Source organism: Bos indicus x Bos taurus, chromosome 27 (genome assembly GCF_003369695.1).
Source record: "Bos indicus x Bos taurus breed Angus x Brahman F1 hybrid chromosome 27, Bos_hybrid_MaternalHap_v2.0, whole genome shotgun sequence".
NCBI classification, from domain to species: Eukaryota; Metazoa; Chordata; class Mammalia; order Artiodactyla; family Bovidae; genus Bos; species Bos indicus x Bos taurus.
The window spans coordinates 37,127,264-37,147,484 of NC_040102.1; the positions used below are offsets into that span (position 1 = coordinate 37,127,264).

The window sequence follows — 20,221 nt, forward strand, 5'->3', positions numbered from 1 at the left end:
TGAAACTGGAAGCGCCCGGTGTGAGGGGTGTGTCCCCCCATGTGGCTCTGCACTGACTGGACAGTCTGTTTTCTAAGTCTGTATTATTTGAATTCAACCAAATTAATTATGTAACCATGTATCTCAACATGGACTACTTCATAAAATTCATTCATAATATGTACCCCGCTAGTGCTGAGTTTGATCATGAAACCTGGCGGTCCTGTATGGAATGCCATTATTCTTTGCTTATTTTGCGTACGTTCTGATCTCCTGCATCTCAGGAGACTTTTTTTTAATACCCAGTCAAAGCTACATTCCACAGCATGTTAAACGCTGTGGCTGACTTTTCCTTCATTTGCGCGTTCCATCATGTAAGTTATTTGCAGCCCGCGCATATCAGGAATCTCGGATTGAGTCACTCAGTGTTTGCATGAGTTGGTCCCATGACTCACGGAAAACAATAGCGTGGATAAAAAGTATCTTGCGTATGTGTTTGTCACTCAGTTGGTTCTGACTCTGTGACCCCATGGACCATAGCCTACCAGGATCCTCTTTCCGTGGGATTTCCCAGGCAAGAATACTGGAGTGCATTGCCGTTTCCTCCTCCAGGAGATCTTCCCAACCCAGGGATCAAACCTGCGTCTCCTGCTTTGCAGGCAGATTCTGTACCGTCTGAGCCACCAGGGAATCCCAAAAAGTCTTAGGGAAAGTCTCTTGCTATTATTAGACTTTACCTGCCTGTTGTGTCCAAGAATATTAGGTCTGTACCTGAAGGACTTTTTTATTCATTTCCCTGGCTATAGAGAATTTAGATAGGCAGAATTTATACTGATTGCTATCACTTATGAGCTGTTGTCTCCCTTATGAGAGAGAAACAAACTTGGGTACATCATGTATTTTCAAACTTTGACCAGAGGACTTACTGAGGGCTTGCTCAGAGTTACTTGCCACCCTGAACAAGTACTCGTCATTTTTTTTTTTTAAGTAATTAATGTATTCGTTAAAATGTCAAGTAATAAACTATTTTCTATTTTCCATTTTCAGTCAGTTCTTCTAAAGAAGAAGCTTGAAGAGCATCTGTGAGTATAAAAGCTGTTGCAGCCGTTGTCGGGTTGTCCAGAGAAGCAGAAGTGTTTTGTGTTGGTGGTTACAGAGCATCTAGGCAGGGGCCCGAGTGGCCCTCAAGGTGGAGACGATCATGAGACACGTTAATAGTGACTGGTTTTCATGGAAGACGGTTTTTCCACGGACAGGGAGCGGGGAGATGGCTTCGGGATGATTCCAGCACATGGCATTTATTAACGCCCCTGCTGATCTGACGGGAGGCGGGGCTCGGGTGTGGATGTGACCCGCAGGGAGCGGCCGTAAATACAGACGAAACCGCCTCACTGGCTGCCCGCCTCCTGCTGTGCCACCTGGTTCCTAACTGGCCACGGACTGCTGCCAGCCTGTGGCCCCGGGGTTGGGGGTCTCCTGGTCTAAAGGGTCATCTGCACCCAAGGTCCTTGAATCAACCAACTGCTGCATTAGAACTGTGTTCTCACGTGAGCTTCCAGAGTTTTCTGTCTTCACAGTAGTGTTTATGGTCCCAGGTAGGACTGTGTGACCCTCCGGACCAGGAGGCAGAAGGTGTTTCCTGTAAGAACAGAGAGCAGTTGCTTCAGGTTCTGCGGATCATGGTCTGTGCCACAGCCGCTGAGCTGTGGCTCAAAGGCAGCCGTGGATAGTATCTAAACCAGTGCTCTGACTGTGTCCCCAAAACTTTCTACCCTGAAAGCGGCCACAGGCTGAATTTGGCCCCCAGGCTGCACTCTACCAGCTCTGGAGCCTGTGGCCAGCTGAACCTTCCTTTTTATATAAATGTTTTAAAGTATCATTAAGCTTGTGAACAGTAGCAGCTTTTCAAACACTTCCTTGCATTGCAAGCATACCCGAACACGACTTTTTAATCTAGAAGATTCCATTTTAAAATACAACATTTGTTTTCTCATGAAGAAGTGTTTGTCAACCTCTTTATCGGAGGTTGACGATGTTAGGCGTGTTTTGTGATTTCTCTCACACCTAGTATCAACTTGAGTCCTTCTCCCTGTTGTACCCTGGCCGAACTCTGTCCTTACAGACATTGAGTGTGGGTGGCCGTGGGTTGCCAGCCTGGTGGAGTGTTCCATTGGTGGGCTGTGGTGAACCAAACACCCTGGGTGCACAGAGCTCGCGTGGTTGTCCTGCGGGGATTGGAAAGAGTTCTCCGGGCTGGCAGTTTCTGCATGCTGTCCGCTTTCTTCTTCAATGTGGGGAAAGCGAGTGCTCTGAGCCACTGACACAGGGTAGCAGGTCTAACCCTGGGCAGGTGCTTACACTTCTAGAACAGCACCTGTCACCTCCCAGCCACTGGGAGGTGACCTGCAGGGAGAATTTCATGCTGAAGTCTGTCCTTTTGTCATTTCCCACCCCTTGTTGCAGAAAATAGAATGCCTGTTGTTTCATAAAACTACTGTCTGACCATTGTTCTTTGTTCAGTCGTCTACATGGTAAAAATCTTCATCAAAAACACCTTATTAGTGAAGGGGAGGCCTGTATCAGTTCCCCATGGTTCCCGTGACAAATCAGCACAAGCTGCAAAGCTGCAAACAACAGTCTTGACAGTAGTAGTTACAGTCCCAGGTAGGACCCTGCGACCCTCTGGATCAGGAGTCAGAAGCGTTTTCTATAAGGAACAAGGTTTTACAAACCATAGTCTATGTCACAACCACTGATTTCTGATTTGAGAGCAACCGTAGACAGTATGTAAACCAAGGCTCTGTGTCCTAAAGGCTTTCTACACAGAAACGGGCCACGGCTGAACTTGGCCCCCCGGGCTGAAGGTTTATATGAAAGAATGGCTGCTATCTCAGACTCTGGGATTTTTGTCTCTAGGTTTTAGTCCTTTAGAAAATATTAATATGTTTATGTTGGTTAAGTCTTTGCATCTTTGTTTCATAGCATTTGTGTGCTATATGCTACTGTATCCTAAGAATAAAGAACTTACATCTTTCAAGTGAAGAAAATGCAAAACAGTAGTAGGTGACACAGTTACATATTTTGTTGCAGAGAGAAGCTGCATGAAGCCAATAACGAGCTGCAGAAGAAGAGGGCCATCATCGAAGATCTTGAGCCAAGGTTTAACAACAGCTGTGAGTTTTTCCTGATGATCAGTTTTCAGTTGGTTAGCCATGCATTACCCTCATGATAATAAGTTTATGTAAAATTTTGTTCTTTTAGAAATAGGCCCTATTATATATTTTCTAGCAATCAAGGAATGTGCCCTGTTCACAGAAAGCACAGAAAGAGTGTGTGTGTGTGTGTGTGTGTGTGTGTGTGTGTGTGTGTGTGTGTGTGTGTGTGTGTGTGTGTGTGTATGGTCATCTATACAATAGTGCTTAGATTTCTAATTCCATTGTGATTTTTCCTTAACTATGAATGCTAATGTATATTTTATGAAATTACCTTCGTAGTGCAGTTGCAGTATGTCAACCAGACTTATTTTACTTTTGTTGGTATTTGCACATGTAGGTAACTTGACTTTGTCGATTCTTTTGTGTGGAGGTGGGAGCAATACAGACTTTTACTTTTTTCGTGTTGTGAGATATACATAACATAAAAATGACCATTTCAACCATTTTTAAGTATACAGTTAAGTGACATGTTAAGCAGATTTGCAATATCATACAGCCACTGTCTATCTCCTGAACTTTTTCATCTGCCTAAACTGAAACTTTCTACTAATTAAACACCCACTCCACACCTCCTCTCTTCCCAGCCCCTGGTCACCTCCATTCTGCTTTCAGCCCCTTGCACTTGACTCTTGTATACAACTCGTATAAGTGGAATCATACAATATTTGTCCTTTTTTGTCTGGCTTATTCCACTTCGCATAATGGCTTTCATTTTCACTGGGTATGATGCCTCCATGCTGTAGCGTGTATCAGGATTGAAGCTGAAAATATTCAACTATTTGTATACATAGACCACATTTTGTTATCCCTTTAGCCTTCAATGAATGCTTTTTATAATTTGTGTACTTCCATAGTGTAGTTTTTATTTCTAAGAAAAGCTCTCTGTTAAAAAAAGATTGTGGATTTTTAAAAATTAAATTATATATAAGAATAGACCAAACGATCTCTCAAAGCTGTTAACTATTTACTGTTTTGTCAGTTGAAGTCTTTTTAAAGTTGTTACGGTCTACTGTCTCATCAATAGCCTTAAAAATTGAAGAATTACAAGAAGCTTTACGGAAGAAAGAAGAGGAAATGAAGCAAATGGAAGAACGATATAAGAAATACCTAGAGAAAGCCAAAAGTGTAAGTGTGAGTCTGCGGGTCTCTCTGCTTTCTGATTGTGGCTCACTGACGTCTCGTGATACACGCCTGAACCATGACCTCTCAGACCACGAGGAGACCGGACCAGAAGTACCCGAGCAGGAGGCAGTGACCGAAACGGTGCCCCAGCCCGGGGCTACTTCTGATTATCAAGAGGAAAGCACCTTTCCATGTAGGAGAGGAGGGACAGTCCTCACATCGCCTAATAGTTCAAGTTAGCTGCGTGAGCAGCTTCCCAGGTGGTCCAGTCGTTAAGACTCCACACTTCCAAGGCTGGGGGGCATGGGTTCGATCCCTGGTCAGGGAACTAAGATCCCACATGCCGCACTGTGCGGCCAAAACAAAAAGATGAGCTGCACGCCCTAGGCGGGCCAACCTCTGCCTCCTGAAGAGCCTCAGCTGTGGTCAGCCTGAATCTAAGCTGGCTTCTGGGCCCAGCTGGCAGTTCCCAGGGAGAATGAGGTCATTGGAACCAGTTAAATAAATTACCTTTAGAAAGTCATCAGATAAATGCGGACTTTGGGGTGAAAATCCATTTTATGAAAAGTAGAAATAGGCATTGGAGTGGAGGGGGAGCCTAAGGAGTCTGTGTTAAAGGAAATGCGGTCTTACTGTTTGCTCTTTCAGGTTTTCTGTAGAATTGATCATTTTTCTACAGGCTTGACTGGTTTTGATAGTAAAACTGCTGGGCCAAAAAGACCCTTCCCGGAAGCCTGCAGGTGTCCCAGCTAGACTTGTGTCCCCTGCCCGAGTCTAAACCCCACCCAGCCTCTGGCAGAGGAGACGGTCACAGTGACAGGCGTGTGGACATCGAGCCCCGTTCCCTGCTCACACACCTGGTCAGAGGCAGAGGCCCCTGAATCAAGTCAGAGGACCAGAAAGGGGAAGACTGCCGTCAGTCGTGTCCACTGCACTGTGATTGATGAATTTTAAGCCAGAATTACTTCTTGTAATGGACTCTTTCACTTAATTTTAAATTTTTCTATAATTAGAAGTTGTAACAAGGGAACATCATTTCATACATTCAAATTTTAAAATATCCTTGTGAGATAGTTTTGGACTCTCATAAGGTTTATTTATTTATTTTTTTAATAACTGCTGCCATAGATGTTATACACTGTAGATTTGAGACTTAAATTTTTTCCTTTTATTCCTTTTTGCAGGTTATCCGTACTTTAGATCCTAAACAGAATCAAGGAGCAGCACCAGAAATACAAGCTCTTAAAAATCAGCTCCAGGAACGGGACCGGCAATTCCATTCATTGGAGGTAGTTTACTATAATGTGATAAGACATTTGATTTTTTTATTTTTGATTCTAGAAGCCTTGCTGTGTACAGTCTCCACATCTGTAGGGCACAGTTACCAAAGTCTGTGGATGCACAAGTCCCTTGTAGGCAGTAGTGAATGTGATTATTTGCATACAGCCTCTGTACATCATCCACGTGCTCTAAACCATCTCCAGATTAGTTATGCGAGGTCTTCCCTGGTTGCTCAGGCAGTAACAAGTCTGCCTGCATGCAGTGTAAATGCTATGGATTTTTTTGTCTGTTTTTTTCTATTTTGGAATATATGGCTTTTTGTTTGTTTTTTGTCATTGTTTAGTCACTAAGTTGTGTCCAACTTTTTGTGACCCCCTGACCTCATAGATTGTAGCTCCCCAGGCTCCTCTGTCCGTGGAATCGCTCAGGCAAGAACACTGGAGTGGGTTGCCGTTTCCTTCTCCAGGGGATCTTCCCGACCGAGGGCTGGAACCCGTGTCTCTTGCCTTAGCAGGAGGGTCTTTACCACTGAGCCACCTGGAAGCCCTGTGTTTTCTGTTTTGGGCCTGGAGTGGGCTGACTCTGTGGATGTGGGACCTGTGGATATAGAGGGCCAGCTGTACAGTGGTGCCCATGAATTTAGATGGGCATAAATTAGATTTTTACTGGTGTTGAATGTTTTTCATGTTTACATGCTTACATGTGCTTGCTTTTTAGAAAGAATATGAGAAAACAAAGAGTCAAAGAGAGATGGAAGAGAAATATATTGTCAGTGCCTGGTACAACATGGTAAGAAAATAACACGTCAAAACACTTCGCAAAGTTCAATGAATGTGTATTATTTGTTATACTCCTTTAGTGTAGAAGTCATTCTACCGAATGAATCTGAAAAGTAATTGCCGTCCTAACACACACTAACAAAACCCTAACGCTGATCTTAGGGCCGAACAGCAGATACGAGAACCCACCATAAACGGGGTTAGAACACTGTGGGCACTGTCCTGAAGGATGGAAAATTTTCTGTCTCTCAGAACCATTTGTCCTTGGGCATAGTGACTTCAGTCATATCTAAACACAGATGGAGTAGGTGTTTTTTTGTGGGACTATTTCACTGGCTTTGCAGGACTGGTTCTTATAACAAAGATAGTTTAATTGTCTCACAGGGTTTGGTAAATGTTCAGTGTGGGATCCTGAAATTTGAAATTGAATTTTCCAATACACACAAAAATGTACATATGGCAGGGGAAAATAAATGCTCACCAGCATTTTGACTTTCAGTAAGATTTTTCCAGATACGAAGAGCTGTGGATTTTGAAGAATGCTGTACTTTTTTTCAATATTTTTTTCCTAGACCTTTTCGTCGTCTTTTTAATAACTTTATTTATTTGTTTCCTTTTGGGCTGCGTTGGGTCTTGGTTGCGGTGTGGGCTTTTCTCTAGTGCAGTGTGGGGGTGGGGGGTTCTCTAGTTGGGGTGCGCAAGCTTCTTACTGCAGTGGCTTCTCTTGTTGGGAGCACAGACCCTAGGGCCCGTGGGCTCAGTGCTTGCAGTTCCCGGGCTCTAGAGCACAGACTCAGCACTTATGGCACACGGGCTGAGTTGCCCGCAGCGTTTGGGATCTCCCCGGACCAGGGGTCGAGCCCGTGTCTCCTGCATTGACAGGCGGATCCTTTACCACCGAGCCAACCAGGGAAGCCCTTCTTTTTCTTCTTTGCTCTTCTTCCCAACACGACCACTTTTGCCTTTTCCAAATGTGAGTTTAGTCGCCTGAGACTGATTCCTTTCCCCATACCCATTTGACCCTGTAGTTGTGTTTCATGACACAATACCATTTTACAATTATAATTGTAAATTATACCATTTTACAGTTACAGTTGGTACTGTGTCTTACAGGTTAGTGTCCCAGGTCTGCTAATAGTGTGATTTGAGCTTTTGTCAGAAATTCACACAATTTTATGCCATGTCCACATTTATTTGCCTTGGTTAAAGATACATACTTAAGATTTTATCCCAATTTTAAAAAAGAAAAGAGGGACTCTTTCTGGGTTTATGGTACCACTACTGTTAATATAGATTAGTTGAAAATAAAATGTAAAAAAAATAAGAAAAAACTGTATTTAGGGGAGGTCTCTGGGAACCGGTGCTGACTCTCCCCGCGCTGGCGCCTCTCTGTCCTCCGTCGGGTAGTTAGCAGCAGCCTTGGAGCTCGGGCCCTCCGTCCTTACTAGTAATTTCATAGAGCTGATTGATTTTTATGATTTCACATATTATGGAACCAAACTGATTTACTCCGTGATATGGTATTAAAGAAGAAGCCTATTGATAGTTTTCAAGTCCACAGAGAATGAAGGAATATCTCCCAGCAGGATCTCACAAGTTCTGTTCAGGTGAGATGGCTGGAAAAGCTTCATGGGCGTCCCTGGTGGCTCAGTGGTAAAGAATCCACCTGCCAGTGCAGGAGATGTGGGCTCGATCCCTGGGCCAATAAGATCCCCTGGAGAAGGGAGTGGCAGCTCACTCTAGTATTCTTGCCTAGAGAATTCCATGGACAGAGGAGCCTGGTGGGCTACAGTCCATGGAGTCACAAAGAGTCAGATATAACTAAGTGATTAAAGGAACAACAACAGAAACTTCATATATACATTCAGCAAGTTCTGCATTTCAGACAACTGAAATGGAAGTGAAGGTGATGAGTAGCTTAGTACCTGGTGAAAGGTATTAAGTATCTCAGAGAATGGCCTTGTGATGGATCCTGAGATCTTAAACATTGTGTCAAGAAGTTGAATAAGTTGTTTCGATTATGAAAGTTTTTTTTAAAAAGGTGTATTTTAATAATATACCTTTAATATATGTTAATATATGTAGGCAAATCAGTAGGTTAAATATTACCAATAGATATTTGTCCATTGTCCTCAGATCCTTAAATGGTTTAGTTTCAAACTGAGTGAAAAGCACATCCTGGATTTTCTCACTGGGAAAATGGAGGATGTTGTGTCCTTGGGCCTACCTAAAACGCTGAGCCCTGACTCCTGTTTCTGTGGAGCTGACCGGTGATGGGAGGTGTATCTCGTCTTCTGTGCTGGTTGCCCAGCTTCTCTGCGCGTCTTTCTGCCTCTCCTCCTGGCCCTCGTCCTTCCGCCTCCTTGTTGCCAGTGTCCACTTGCTCCCATTGTCTTGTCTGCAGTCACTGGCGAGAGGAGCCGGCCACCCTCAGCTCCTCCCATTTCTCTGGCCAGGGTTGTCTCCAGCTCATTCAATGAGCATTGAGGCCGTCTTTCCCCTTCTGCTCAGAGTGCTCACTGTTGGCTCCTCCCTGTTTAGAGAGGGCTACAGCCTGCCTCCCTCCTGTTCGGAGGTCCTGGGCCCGGCGGGTGGGCTCCTCTCCAGTCCTCAGGAAAGACCCCTGCGTGCAGTGGGCCCTCTGTTGGGGGCCATCAGGAGCTTCCCTTAACTTGAGAACACAAGTCTGCCTGGGAAGAAAAGCAGCGCGGTGGTATGTATTACACCTGGTGTGACTCTCCGCCTTCAGAAAGGACAAGTGCTGTGTGGTCTTCTGTTCTACCTGAACCCTGTGATTTCCGTACCCCCCACGTGAATCAGCCGCTACCAATCAACTGCCCTTTTTCTGCCTTGGAAAATCACTTTATACATCTGATCTGAAAGGGAAGTGTGTATGATTTCATGTGGGTGATATAATTCCAAAGATCCATCTCTTATTATCTACCGTCTGGATTATTGTAAATTCAGAAAATTCAGCCTTCATTTCTCCACAGGAAGATTTGTACCTAATTGTTGGAACTAGAATGTCTCTAAGACCTTAATCTGTAATGAAGAGAATTACAGATTAAATCGTGCCTTTTGACCCCACGTAACAAATTCTGCATGATCGTTTCCCCTGTGAGAGTGCGTTCCCCTGGTTTCTGACGACTTCTCTTCCCTGTGATGTAGGGGATGACTCTGCACAAAAAGGCGGCTGAAGACAGGCTTGCGAGCACGGGGTCGGGGCAGTCGTTCCTGGCGAGGCAGAGGCAGGCCACCAGCACGCGGCGGTCTTACCCGGGCCACGTCCAGCCGGCCACCGCAAGGTAGACGAGTCCCGCCGCTGGGGTAGAAACACCCGCGTTCAACACACACTTCTGTTACATGGCACGGCGTTTCAGGAGGTTCAGCCAGCTTGTATTTCGTCTCCATTTTACGTTACCCTTCAGTTGTGTCTCGTTGGAGGACTTTCTCTCTTCTGTATCTGTAATGCTTTCGTTTCTCAGTCCTTTATTCTGTAGTCCTGTCAGTTCCTTTTAATGTGCCAAAACCTTTTTAAATGCCCAGTTAAACGTGTTGTATATTAGTGCAGTACTTTTCTTTGTATGAAAATGTCCCTTCCCCAACGGTGTAGGCTTTGTAATGAATTAGATTTTCTGCCAATAATTGAGATACAATTTATATTCTCTATCGTGCCTCTGTGTTACCATGCTTTCTAAGAATGTCTTTGTTTAAAGGGAATTAATCTTTTTATGATGTATTAATCTGTGTTTTCAATTGTTTTCCAAATGCACTTCAAATAACTTACATATTTACTATATAAAATGGTTGGCAAGTGCACTTTTTGCAAAGACATAAATACATCGGCAGAGGTGCTAATCAGCTCTCACCCAAGGCACCTGAGAGAATTATTTAGAGGGGAAAAAAACGAGTTTTCACATTGTTTTATAGGAAATTAAATTTGAAGATTTGGAAACTATTTTTAAAACATAAATGGAATTTCATTATTTCCTGCTATATTGTTTGCTGGCAGAAGTGAATGTGTTGGTTAGGCTGTTTGAGGAGAAGTTACAGAAGAACAAAAATCAGGCAGTACATTCTTTTTTTTGGTTTTGTTTTGGAATATCACAGTAACTGAGGATCAGATTCTGGCAATGGGGATAACACTGAATTTCAACCACCCTCCACGTCTAAATGATTTATTTTTTATATACTTACAAGTCACAGGTAGCCTTACCTTCGGGGTAATTTCCTTGCTGACTTGCACCTCATTTGTCTTACTTATTCCTTAATATAGACCCTTCTGTTTCTCACTAATTCCTAATACTTAACATCTTACTATCAGTCATTAAGATCAGTAAGTGACTTCCTGTGTGTGACGTTTCTGACAGGTCTCTTTCTTAATTCTGTGGATGAGTCTAAGAATTTGCTGCCAGGCAGATTTTCTCTCGGGTATTTGGTTGCCCCAAAGTGCTTACATTTGTTGACAGATTATAAACTATTTATTTACGTTGATGAATGGCTGTCAAGTAACAGAGATTGTGAAGCACTTTGACTATATAAGGTGCTATGTAAATGCAAAATATCATTCATTTAAACATGAAATGTCTCTGGCTCGCTTTCCATATTGGCTTAAATATTTGGCCCCAAATTATATTAAATATATTCCCCTCCAGCCTTTCTCTTACACCACAACCCATTTTTTAAAAGCAAAAATTTACTGAAATTAGGTTGATCGTTTATTTGGTTTTGGTTTTAGATAGGTTACCTGTTAAGATTGTATTTCGTGTACTTGCTGTTTGGAAGTTCAGGTTTCATTTAGTTTTGTATATTAAATATAAATGAGTAACTTTAAATCAAGCTAAATGTACTTAAGAATTTTCAGAAAGTATATTTGGATGTCTGATTTTTAATCCTTATTTCCTTTTTTCTTTAAGAAAAGGGACCTAAAATTATTTTAGGTGTTTTCATTTGTCCTCGGAAACTATACCTGAAGAAAGGTATTAGAAAGTGTGCAGGAATGACTCCATGCATTGAGCTAATTTTTTACATTAAGTACAGAAGTCTGAGCTCAGTGTGAATGCCTCCACCTAGTAAGAAGAAAAGCGGGAGGACTTAGTAGTAAAGGACAGAACCATGTGGGTAGGTGCATCCTGGGGCTTCCGGAGGCTGGGCAGACCCAAGCCCATAGAATGTTTTGACAATAAAAGATTAAAATCTAAGATGGTTCAGCCTCGCCCACCCCACCACTTCCAATCCCCTTATTTCACAAATTAGAGAATGGATCCAACTGTTTTAAAATAAGGCATGAACACTAACCTTGGTAAAATTGAAATTACTGGTAAATAACACCTGCAGAATAAGATGGACTGAAACCAGAGTCCCTGAGCTGTTTCTTATGTGGGTTCTATCCCATAAGATAAGGAGTTTTCATTTTAATTCTCTAGTGCTAGCCCCGTCCTGGCCTACTACCCGCCCACCTACCCAGATTTGTTTCTCTATATGGGCACGTGCCAAGCTCCTGGAAGGAAATTTTCCATCCCAGTTTTCTCCGGCATCCCATTGTTTTGGTGTTTACATTCATAACCTTCACTCACCCTTACAGTATCCTAAGTTTTAATATATTGCTTTCATTCCATAACAGAAACTTTATTTCTAAACATTCTGTGATGTTTTTTGAAAAGCACGAATAAAACTGCACTGTCCCAGTGAGAACCCTATTTCCTTGGCCCAGCTTTTGGGCAGGGTTTTATGAATTTCTCTTTTCTCTGTGATGATTATTAATCTCTAGGAGGTTTGTGCCAATGCACGATCTCTCTGCAAGTTGTGAGACACTGGGCACCTTAGGTAGATGGGAGCTGAGCTGGGCCGTGCTGGACAGATGCCCACACACAGTGGCTCCATGAAGCCTGCACTCCCTGGGGCAGTGGAGCCAGTCCTGATGCACCATAGAGTCAGCACAGAGTTACTGCGTTAAGGGTGGGGCAAGGCATCACCCCAGGTCTGAATTCTTCTAAACAAAAACATTATTTTCTGTTTTCCTTCTAACCAGGGTGAGAAAATACAAAGTTAGTAACTGAAGACCACAAAAGCATACATTTTATATTCTGCAGTGTGTATTTAACGAGTTTGTAATGGGGGAAAAAATCCAGCAAATATTACAATTTACCACATCTTTAAAAGAGAATAAAAAATACAGTTGTACTTACCTTACAAGAACTCATACAAACTCCATCAGATCTGTTTAGTATTTGTCTGATTACCTAATAACCAAGAAAAAAAGAAGTCCCAAAATAAAGGCTCCATTTTCTTTTTTTTTGGCCACACCACGTGGCATGTGGGGTCTTAGTTTCCCAACCGGGGATCGAACCTATGTCCTCTGCATTGGAAGCAGGAGAGTCTTAACCACTGGACCACCAGGGTAGTCCCAAGGCTCCGTTTTCTAAACACTGATCAGGATTGAATTATTTCTGTTTGATAAAACTGACTAGTGAGATGATTCATTATAATAAGGATGATATTGTCAGCTTTTGTTTTGTTGAGGTCTTAACCGCTTTGTCTGTGTAGTAACAACTCAACTGCACAAACTTAAGCTAAATGTTTCCACTCAGAAGCATCCGCCCACATTCCATCAGCAGGCGTCAGGAAGGCATGCAAATCTGTGCTGTTACAGACAGACCAGCAGTAAGCCATGTGAAGGGAAGTGGGGTTTAAGGTTGAAGGAGAGGTACATTTTTATTTACGAATCTTTTTACTCACACTTCCTCCTCAGTTGCAGTTTTATTTATTCACATCTAATGATACAAGATAGTTTTTGGAGTTTCTTGCTCTCCAAAAAGCATTCATCTTTTAAAGATAACACCATGTTAAAAGTCTGAAAATCTTTATCCAAATGTAAGAATTGTCTTGAAGCAAAACTCTAAATTTTTGAACTTATCCTAACTTCCTGCATTGAATCTCCAGTGGTCCAGATCTCAGACTCTGGGAGTGTTAGAACTTTTCCCCAGTTGGAACACGTGAGGTTTATCTGACAAAGCACTTGTAACCCAGATAGTGTAAACCTCGTTAGTTTAGAGACACCTAGATAAGAACTTCTATGACCCTGAAGGGAGAGGACAGTGCTTGGCATTTTGCTTGTTTTGCTGAGAGCAAAACAGCAACATGAGTTTTGTTGTCTGTTCATTAAGCTGTGGGCCACGTTTTGACTTTTTATCCTCAAATTACAAAGTGACTCTGCCTAGAAATGGCTGTGGAACTACGGAGTGCATTTCTCAGCAGTGATGTCTGTGTGGTACCCCACAGGGTAGGAACAAAATAAGAGGGGCTCTCAGAATCTTTGAAAATTATTTTAGCACGCTTTTTCCTTTTTTTCCCCCCTTTTTATAATGATCATCTCTCTTCCTCTATTTCCAACTGTGAAAATGGCAGCTCATTTTAGTAATGTACAGCCCAGTTTCACTACATTTAAAAAGCAGTTTCAGAGCTTATTCTTTGTAACTATGATGATTCGAATATTTTGTATCATGACGTTTTTTATATGAGGGAAGCTATTCTCTGTCATCCTTTTTTTTACTTTCTATAAAGCATATTTAAATAATAATTGGTGTATGTTCATTCTGTTGAAAACTTTGAAAATGTTTTAGTGACCAATTTAAGCACAGTAATTTTGTTCTTAAGTTGTACAACAAATAATGTTTATTTCTCAGAAGCCTAAAAAACATAATCTGCTACTGACACAGCTCCCCCTCCCCATTCCCCTAAATCATGGAAGTGTCAAAATTTTGCTCCTTTTTTTCATAAAGGGCAGGTGTGATGACCGCCATCCCTTTTCAGTCACTGATTATGTTCTTGAGAAATATGTACCAATAATTTGTTTTAAAACAGCCTTTTACCAACCCAATTCCCATGTATTTATAAAAGCTTTAAAATTTGTATTTAATGCTATCCTGAGATATATTTGGATTCTTCACACTGCACTTAAAATGATAGAGAAGGGGCATTACTTGAGAGACAAGAGACCTGAACCTAACTGTGGCAAGTGTGTGAGCCTGGCACTTGTAGCCTGTCGGTGTTTCCTAAGCGTTCTGTATGAGTCTGGCATTTGTAGCCTGTCAGTGTTTCCTGAGAGTTCTGCTTCAGCAATTATGCCTCTCTCACATAGTTTTCTACCTTCTAACGTTTTCCAATAATACCCTATGAGATAAGTTTGTATGCTACATGTAAGAGCGTAGAACTCTGAGAAAGTAATCTAAGGCTGCCAAGGCAGATCCATTCCTAGAGAGTAGATCAATTATTGGAAGAAGAAAAGACCTAATTACAAACAAGTATCCAGGCAGATGGAAGTGCTGACACCATTCAACCTACACTTGGTCTTAATAGTAATACTAAAGTAATAGTTTACATAAAATCTTCTGAATTTCCATGGTCATTCTGTTAAAAAAAAAAGAGTAGACAAAAATATTTTCTAATCGTCCTTCCTTTCAGTGGGCACTCCCTGGGCATAGATTAACTGTACATGTTTGTGAGTGGAGAGGAAAGCATCAGTTTTCATCTTGAAACTGGTAACCCATTCCTCTCTAAGATAGATCTTTAAGACTGTGAAGATAGGATGGTGTGATGAGATGAGACATCTACGGTGGCTGAAACTCACTACCAACTCCCTAGAAGTAACCTGGCTCTGCTGCTGTGTACAGTTTACAAACCATACACTCAGTTTTATGTCTGCCTTAATTATACATAGTGGCCCCGCAGAAGATCTTGTTTAAAATGAAGGCAAGAGTAGACTTCCTATGTGTATATATTCAAGGAGAGCCTTTGTATACCTGGTAACATGACTGCCCAGCTCTGAACTAGGTGTTCAGGGTCTGAAGATGAAATCATCAGAGAAGGTGTGTAGGTAGCCTCGGAATGTAAGGACGATGGGGCTATCAAATACCCTAAATTATATCAACTCAGAGCTTAAAAGGATGAGTAAGTTTCAAGCTCAGAGTGAGAAAAAGAAATTCACCAAAGCATGCTGAGGCTTTAATGCATGTGGGAGACTTCTGAGCAGTCGTCATTGCTTTAGAGATCTCTGAACTGACAAAGGAAAATGATTAGATTAGCATTGATACTGTAAAACTTATAAAAGGGACTCGTGTTTATTCTTGGTGTAATTTGTCAGCCTGTGGACAGTGATGACTGTATATACATTCTATATGTGTAGAATATATATATAGTGTTTATTTTATATATGTCACTATTAGAGTTGAATGTCTTAATATTATTTACTACTTCTACTCACATGTATTATTTATACTTTACTGCAAGAGTCACAGCACTTTACTTACTAACATTAGATAAGTATTTTCCTTCTACCTTTCTGTGGCATTTTCCATGTACATCTTTTCCGCCGGGGTTCTTTTCCTTATTTTGGAAGACTCACTAAGGAAGCCGTAAAAGACAGCCCAAATAAATGGGCTGTGCTCTCTTCCTGAAATGTCTAAAGTCCGATTTGAAGTTCTGAGTCTAGAATGCTATCTGAAGCTGGGTCGGGGCTGCGAGTCATTGATTATATTTTATGTCATGTTAATAAGACTCGTGAAGTTAATACTTATGAAGCAGGGTCTCTCATATACAGACACACTTTAAGCTCCTTGTTTCCTGGAGGTGCATTAACAATAAGTGAACAGTCTTCTGGTTCATCAGAAGATGCTGTCACCCTTCATTTGCCTGTCTCCTAAAAACAGACTGGCAAACTCTCCTTCACTTTCATAGTTTCTTCATCATTGCATGTACTTAGACACAGAAGAAAGCAAGCCAGATTCCAGGAGCTGTGACGTCCAAGAATCTGGAAAACGCTGGGGATGAGGTGATGGGAAGGAGCAGGTACCAACCGTGGCAGGATGCTACAAAAGTGGTCTTAGTTCTACTAGAACATATGCCTTATGAACTTGGCCATTTTCTTAAGTTCAAATATGGCAAAGTTTTCAGCTTTTTCTTTTGAGAGATGTTTTGTGGAGTCAGGACTCTTTTCATTTGTACTTGAATATATTTATATTCAAATCATAGTCAAAACATACTGAAGTATTTGTTGTTACATAAACATTAACACAGTGATTACTGCCAAAGAACAGGGAGATGCGCTCGTTAAGAACATGCTCGTAAGGGTTCTGTCTTAGGTTTAGATGAGAGAAGTGCTTGTAGAGTGTGGACAGTTTCTGCAGTGCTTTCTTCCCTGTCACCCTCTGTTCCGCTGATGTGCTTGGTGTAGGCAGGTCACCTGGAAGACAGAAGCACAGATAGAGAAGGCTAGACTCTAACCTGTGAGAGGAGAGCCACTTTTTATCCTCCCAGAGCAAAAAAATTAAACACACAGTCACACTCACACATGGGGACAGAACGTTGAACGGATAAATCACCTTCTAAATGTCTTGAGCATCCTTTGGCTTCTTGCTAATCTAGTTAAGAGCAGATACTATACCTGCATTGTCCAATCCACTAGCCAATTCACAGCCACATGTGCTGATTTAAATTCAAGTAAAATTAAGAATCCGGTTCCCCAGTCCCCCAGCCACATTTCATCAGAAGCCACCTGTGGAAAGCAGTTACCATCCAGGCAGCACAGATCCAGAACGCGTCCATCATCGAAGAAGGCGCTTTTGACATTTGGTGCCCAGAGAGAAAATAAGGATGAAATAAAGACATTCAGTTAACTTATGATACACTTACAGATTTTTCTGGCATCAATAAAGAAAGGTATTTTTTTTATAAAAATTAATACCAGCCCTTTTTAAAGACCTTGAAAAATCAAAACTCCATTCTTTGAAACTAGTTTTCAATATATTTTTTAAACAGATTCTTAGCACTTTACTTTTTAAGTGGTATAATTAAATAACTTCATAAATCATAACTTAGTATCTTCAGGTTCTTCCCTTTTTTAGGTAGTCTTTTAAAATTGATGATAGCTTCTAACACTTATCCAGCAGAAACTGATGAATGCTTATTTATTTACAGGTAAAAGTTGATAGACATCATAGTCCTCTATTCTGCTACTTTTAAATCTCTGTTCTGTTTCTTTTACATATATATAGATCTAAGGAGATTTGCCAGCAGTTTTTCATTTATGCCCCCAAAGTCACATTTGATCATCTATCACCTTAAAGGCATATCAAGATCTAAATAGTTTCTTTGATTTTCTTCCTAGTTTCTTGTTCTTAACTACTTAGATTGTGGATCAAGTTAAGTTTCTTGTATGAAGCAGATTTTATTCCAGCAACTTAGTTAATGAAACATTTTTTTAAGATTTATTCATTGCCTTGGCTTATTACTAAAGTGCTTAGCATGACTAAACAGATCTATACAAATGCATCTTTGAATTTTTTAGTGAATAGAAGAAACTAATTGTAACTCTTTGGAGTCAGCTTGGTATTTAGTGAAAACTATACTGTCAGGAAGTCAGATACTTTCCTCTGCCTTTTCAGTCTTTTTAATCAAGCTGCAGACTTAATCCAGTAGTATCAAATTACAAACAGCTGTAAAGAAATTCTTATTCAAGTACAGATGAGTAAATGGCATGATTTGAGTTTATTATTTTTTGGTGGCAGAATATTAACTGTATATTCTGCAGAGACTCATATTCTTAGTTAAGGGAAATTTTCAAGATGCTTGAAATAAGAAAGAACATGCTAGTATAAATACAGGAAGTGACTGTACACAAATGCCAATCAGTGATTTGGGGCCTTTTAATTTTTTTTAATAGTCTTTTGTTTTTTTAATAGTCTTAGTTATTAAAAATTCAGATGCACTAATATGCCATTGCTGTCACTAACTTTGCTGTTTACAGATTATATGTAATTCATAATGCTTTGTGCTCAGAAGAATAATTTCCAGATTTAATCTTGTTGTTTTGAAATTTGCCCCACCATTTATAGCACCCAATTTTTGGTTGCATAATGAATGGTAAAATTCAAACATATCTAATAGTTTAATAATTTGCCTTATTTCGATTAACAAATTCTATCAAAGATTTGGGGATAGAAAGAGGCTTTTTTTTTTTCCTACAGTATTTTTTAAACTTTTCAGATGAGCTGGAAAACACTTTAGTACATTGGAGTTGGAGTTGTATTGGTTACAGTCCCAGCTCTATAGCCTTATACTCATGTCTTAAGTATTACTGATTGTTCTATGAATTGTTAGTTTGACATTTGACATTGTAGTTATCCACCTTGCAGTTAAGCCTTTGCAAAAAGGATATTGCTAGGTATGTTCTTATTTCTGGTTGACTATTGAATTTGTAATTTCACAATTTCATTCTGAGTCATTGTAATCCAAAAAGGAAAACCATGTAGGACTAAATTTTTCACCTCACAGTGAAAACTGAATCAGTGCAGTTTTAGCAACTTCGTACAAAAATGCATCCGAGCAATGTCGCACCTGTTTGCCAGTCGTTGACTCTGTTAGATTCGTGAGTTTTCTCACTGTTTCTCTGAGGTAGATGACTTGTTAGAGAGCCTCAGAAAGAAATTTTCACCAAACTCACAAAAACATGAAGTCCAAGAAATCACCAGAAGACAGATTTTTAATTTTTTGAAATCTTATATTGTATTTCCTTTTGATGTCACTTATTCATTTTAATTTTATGACTGCCAACTTGTTATGGTATTAATTATATGTATATGTTTATATGTATGCATATAATATATGTATATGTATATGAAGAATAAAGTTAAGATTTGGTCAAACTATATTTTCCCATTCAAGTACAAAAATGTTTTCAAGGCTGCAAAAAGTGTACAGTTGTTAAACAAGTTGTAAATAAAGACTTGTATAAAAATTCAGCTTAGATTATTTTTTCTTCTCTTAAACCCTGACACAAACATGTTTAATAATTGTCTTAATAGTATTCATCCACTTGCCATAGTGTCCCGTCAATTTAAATATTATGCCACTGACTTACTGTAAATCAGGAATGTTCTCTGAACTTTTTCCCAGTACCTAGAATGGGTTCTCTTTTGATTTAGGCTGGTACATACCGTGTGTAAGTTGGCTGTCCAAAGTCCTGAGGGATAAAAGGTAAACCTAGCTTCTCCCCTCTTCACAGACAGTCCAACAGGAACCACAGTAGATACTTTACCTTCTTTCACAATATATTATTCTGGAAGCATCCTATTTAGGCCATGGGGCTTCCCAGGTGGCTCTGTGGTGAAGAAATCAGCTGCCAAGCAGGAGACGTGGGTTTGCCCTGGCTCAGGAAGATCCCCTGGAGGAGGGCATGACAACCCACTCTAGTATTCTTGGCTGGAAGACCCCAGGGCAGAGGAGCCTGGCGATGACTACAGTTCACGGAGTTGCCACGAGTCGGACACAACTTAGTGACTAATAAACACCAAACTTTAGGCCATAAATACCCCTTTTCCTGCCTGTAGACCTTTGAAATTCACACAATTTCAAAATTATGAAATTTTCCATTTTCAATTTTCAAATTCACAATCCGCCACGTCCACTCTCAACGTGATTGAACTGTGGCATGTTCAGTGTTAAGTAGATTGTAGCAGGGCTTCCCTGGTAGCTCAGCTGGTAAAGAATCCACCTACAATGCAGGAGACCCTGGTTTGATTCCTGGGTCAGGAAGATCCCCTGGAGAAGGGATAGGCTACCCACTCCAGTGTTCTTGAGCTTCCCTGGTAGCTCAGACAGTAAAGAATCCGCCTGCAATGTGGGAGACCTGGGTTTCATCCCTGGGTTGGGAAGATTCCCTGGAGAAGGGAACGGCTACCCACTCCAGTATTCTTGCCTGGAGAATCCCTATGGACAGAGGAGCCTGGTGGGCTACAGTCTATAGGGTCGCAAAGAGTCAGACACAACTGAGTGACTAAGCACAGCACA

General features: G+C 41.0%; 1 protein-coding gene across 4 annotated transcripts in view; it reads left to right on the top strand.

The window, feature by feature from the left end:
• The window catches only part of HOOK3 (hook microtubule tethering protein 3), an 88,254-nt gene extending 69,081 nt beyond the window's left edge, over positions 1 to 19,173 (top strand). For 2 of the 4 annotated variants that reach the window (XM_027529885.1, XM_027529889.1), the window contains 6 exons: positions 1,027 to 1,061; positions 3,070 to 3,152; positions 4,219 to 4,319; positions 5,501 to 5,605; positions 6,315 to 6,386; positions 9,545 to 19,173. In XM_027529885.1, coding sequence (XP_027385686.1) covers positions 1,027 to 1,061; positions 3,070 to 3,152; positions 4,219 to 4,319; positions 5,501 to 5,605; positions 6,315 to 6,386; positions 9,545 to 9,685 — 537 coding nt within the window. In that variant the 3' untranslated portion in view covers positions 9,686 to 19,173. Of the gene's footprint in view, positions 1 to 1,026; positions 1,062 to 3,069; positions 3,153 to 4,218; positions 4,320 to 5,500; positions 5,606 to 6,314; positions 6,387 to 8,917; positions 9,090 to 9,544 lie in introns of all 4 variants that reach the window. The other 2 variants (XM_027529887.1, XM_027529886.1) reach the window with 2 other exon arrangements.
• The last annotated feature ends 1,048 nt before the right edge of the window (positions 19,174 to 20,221 follow it).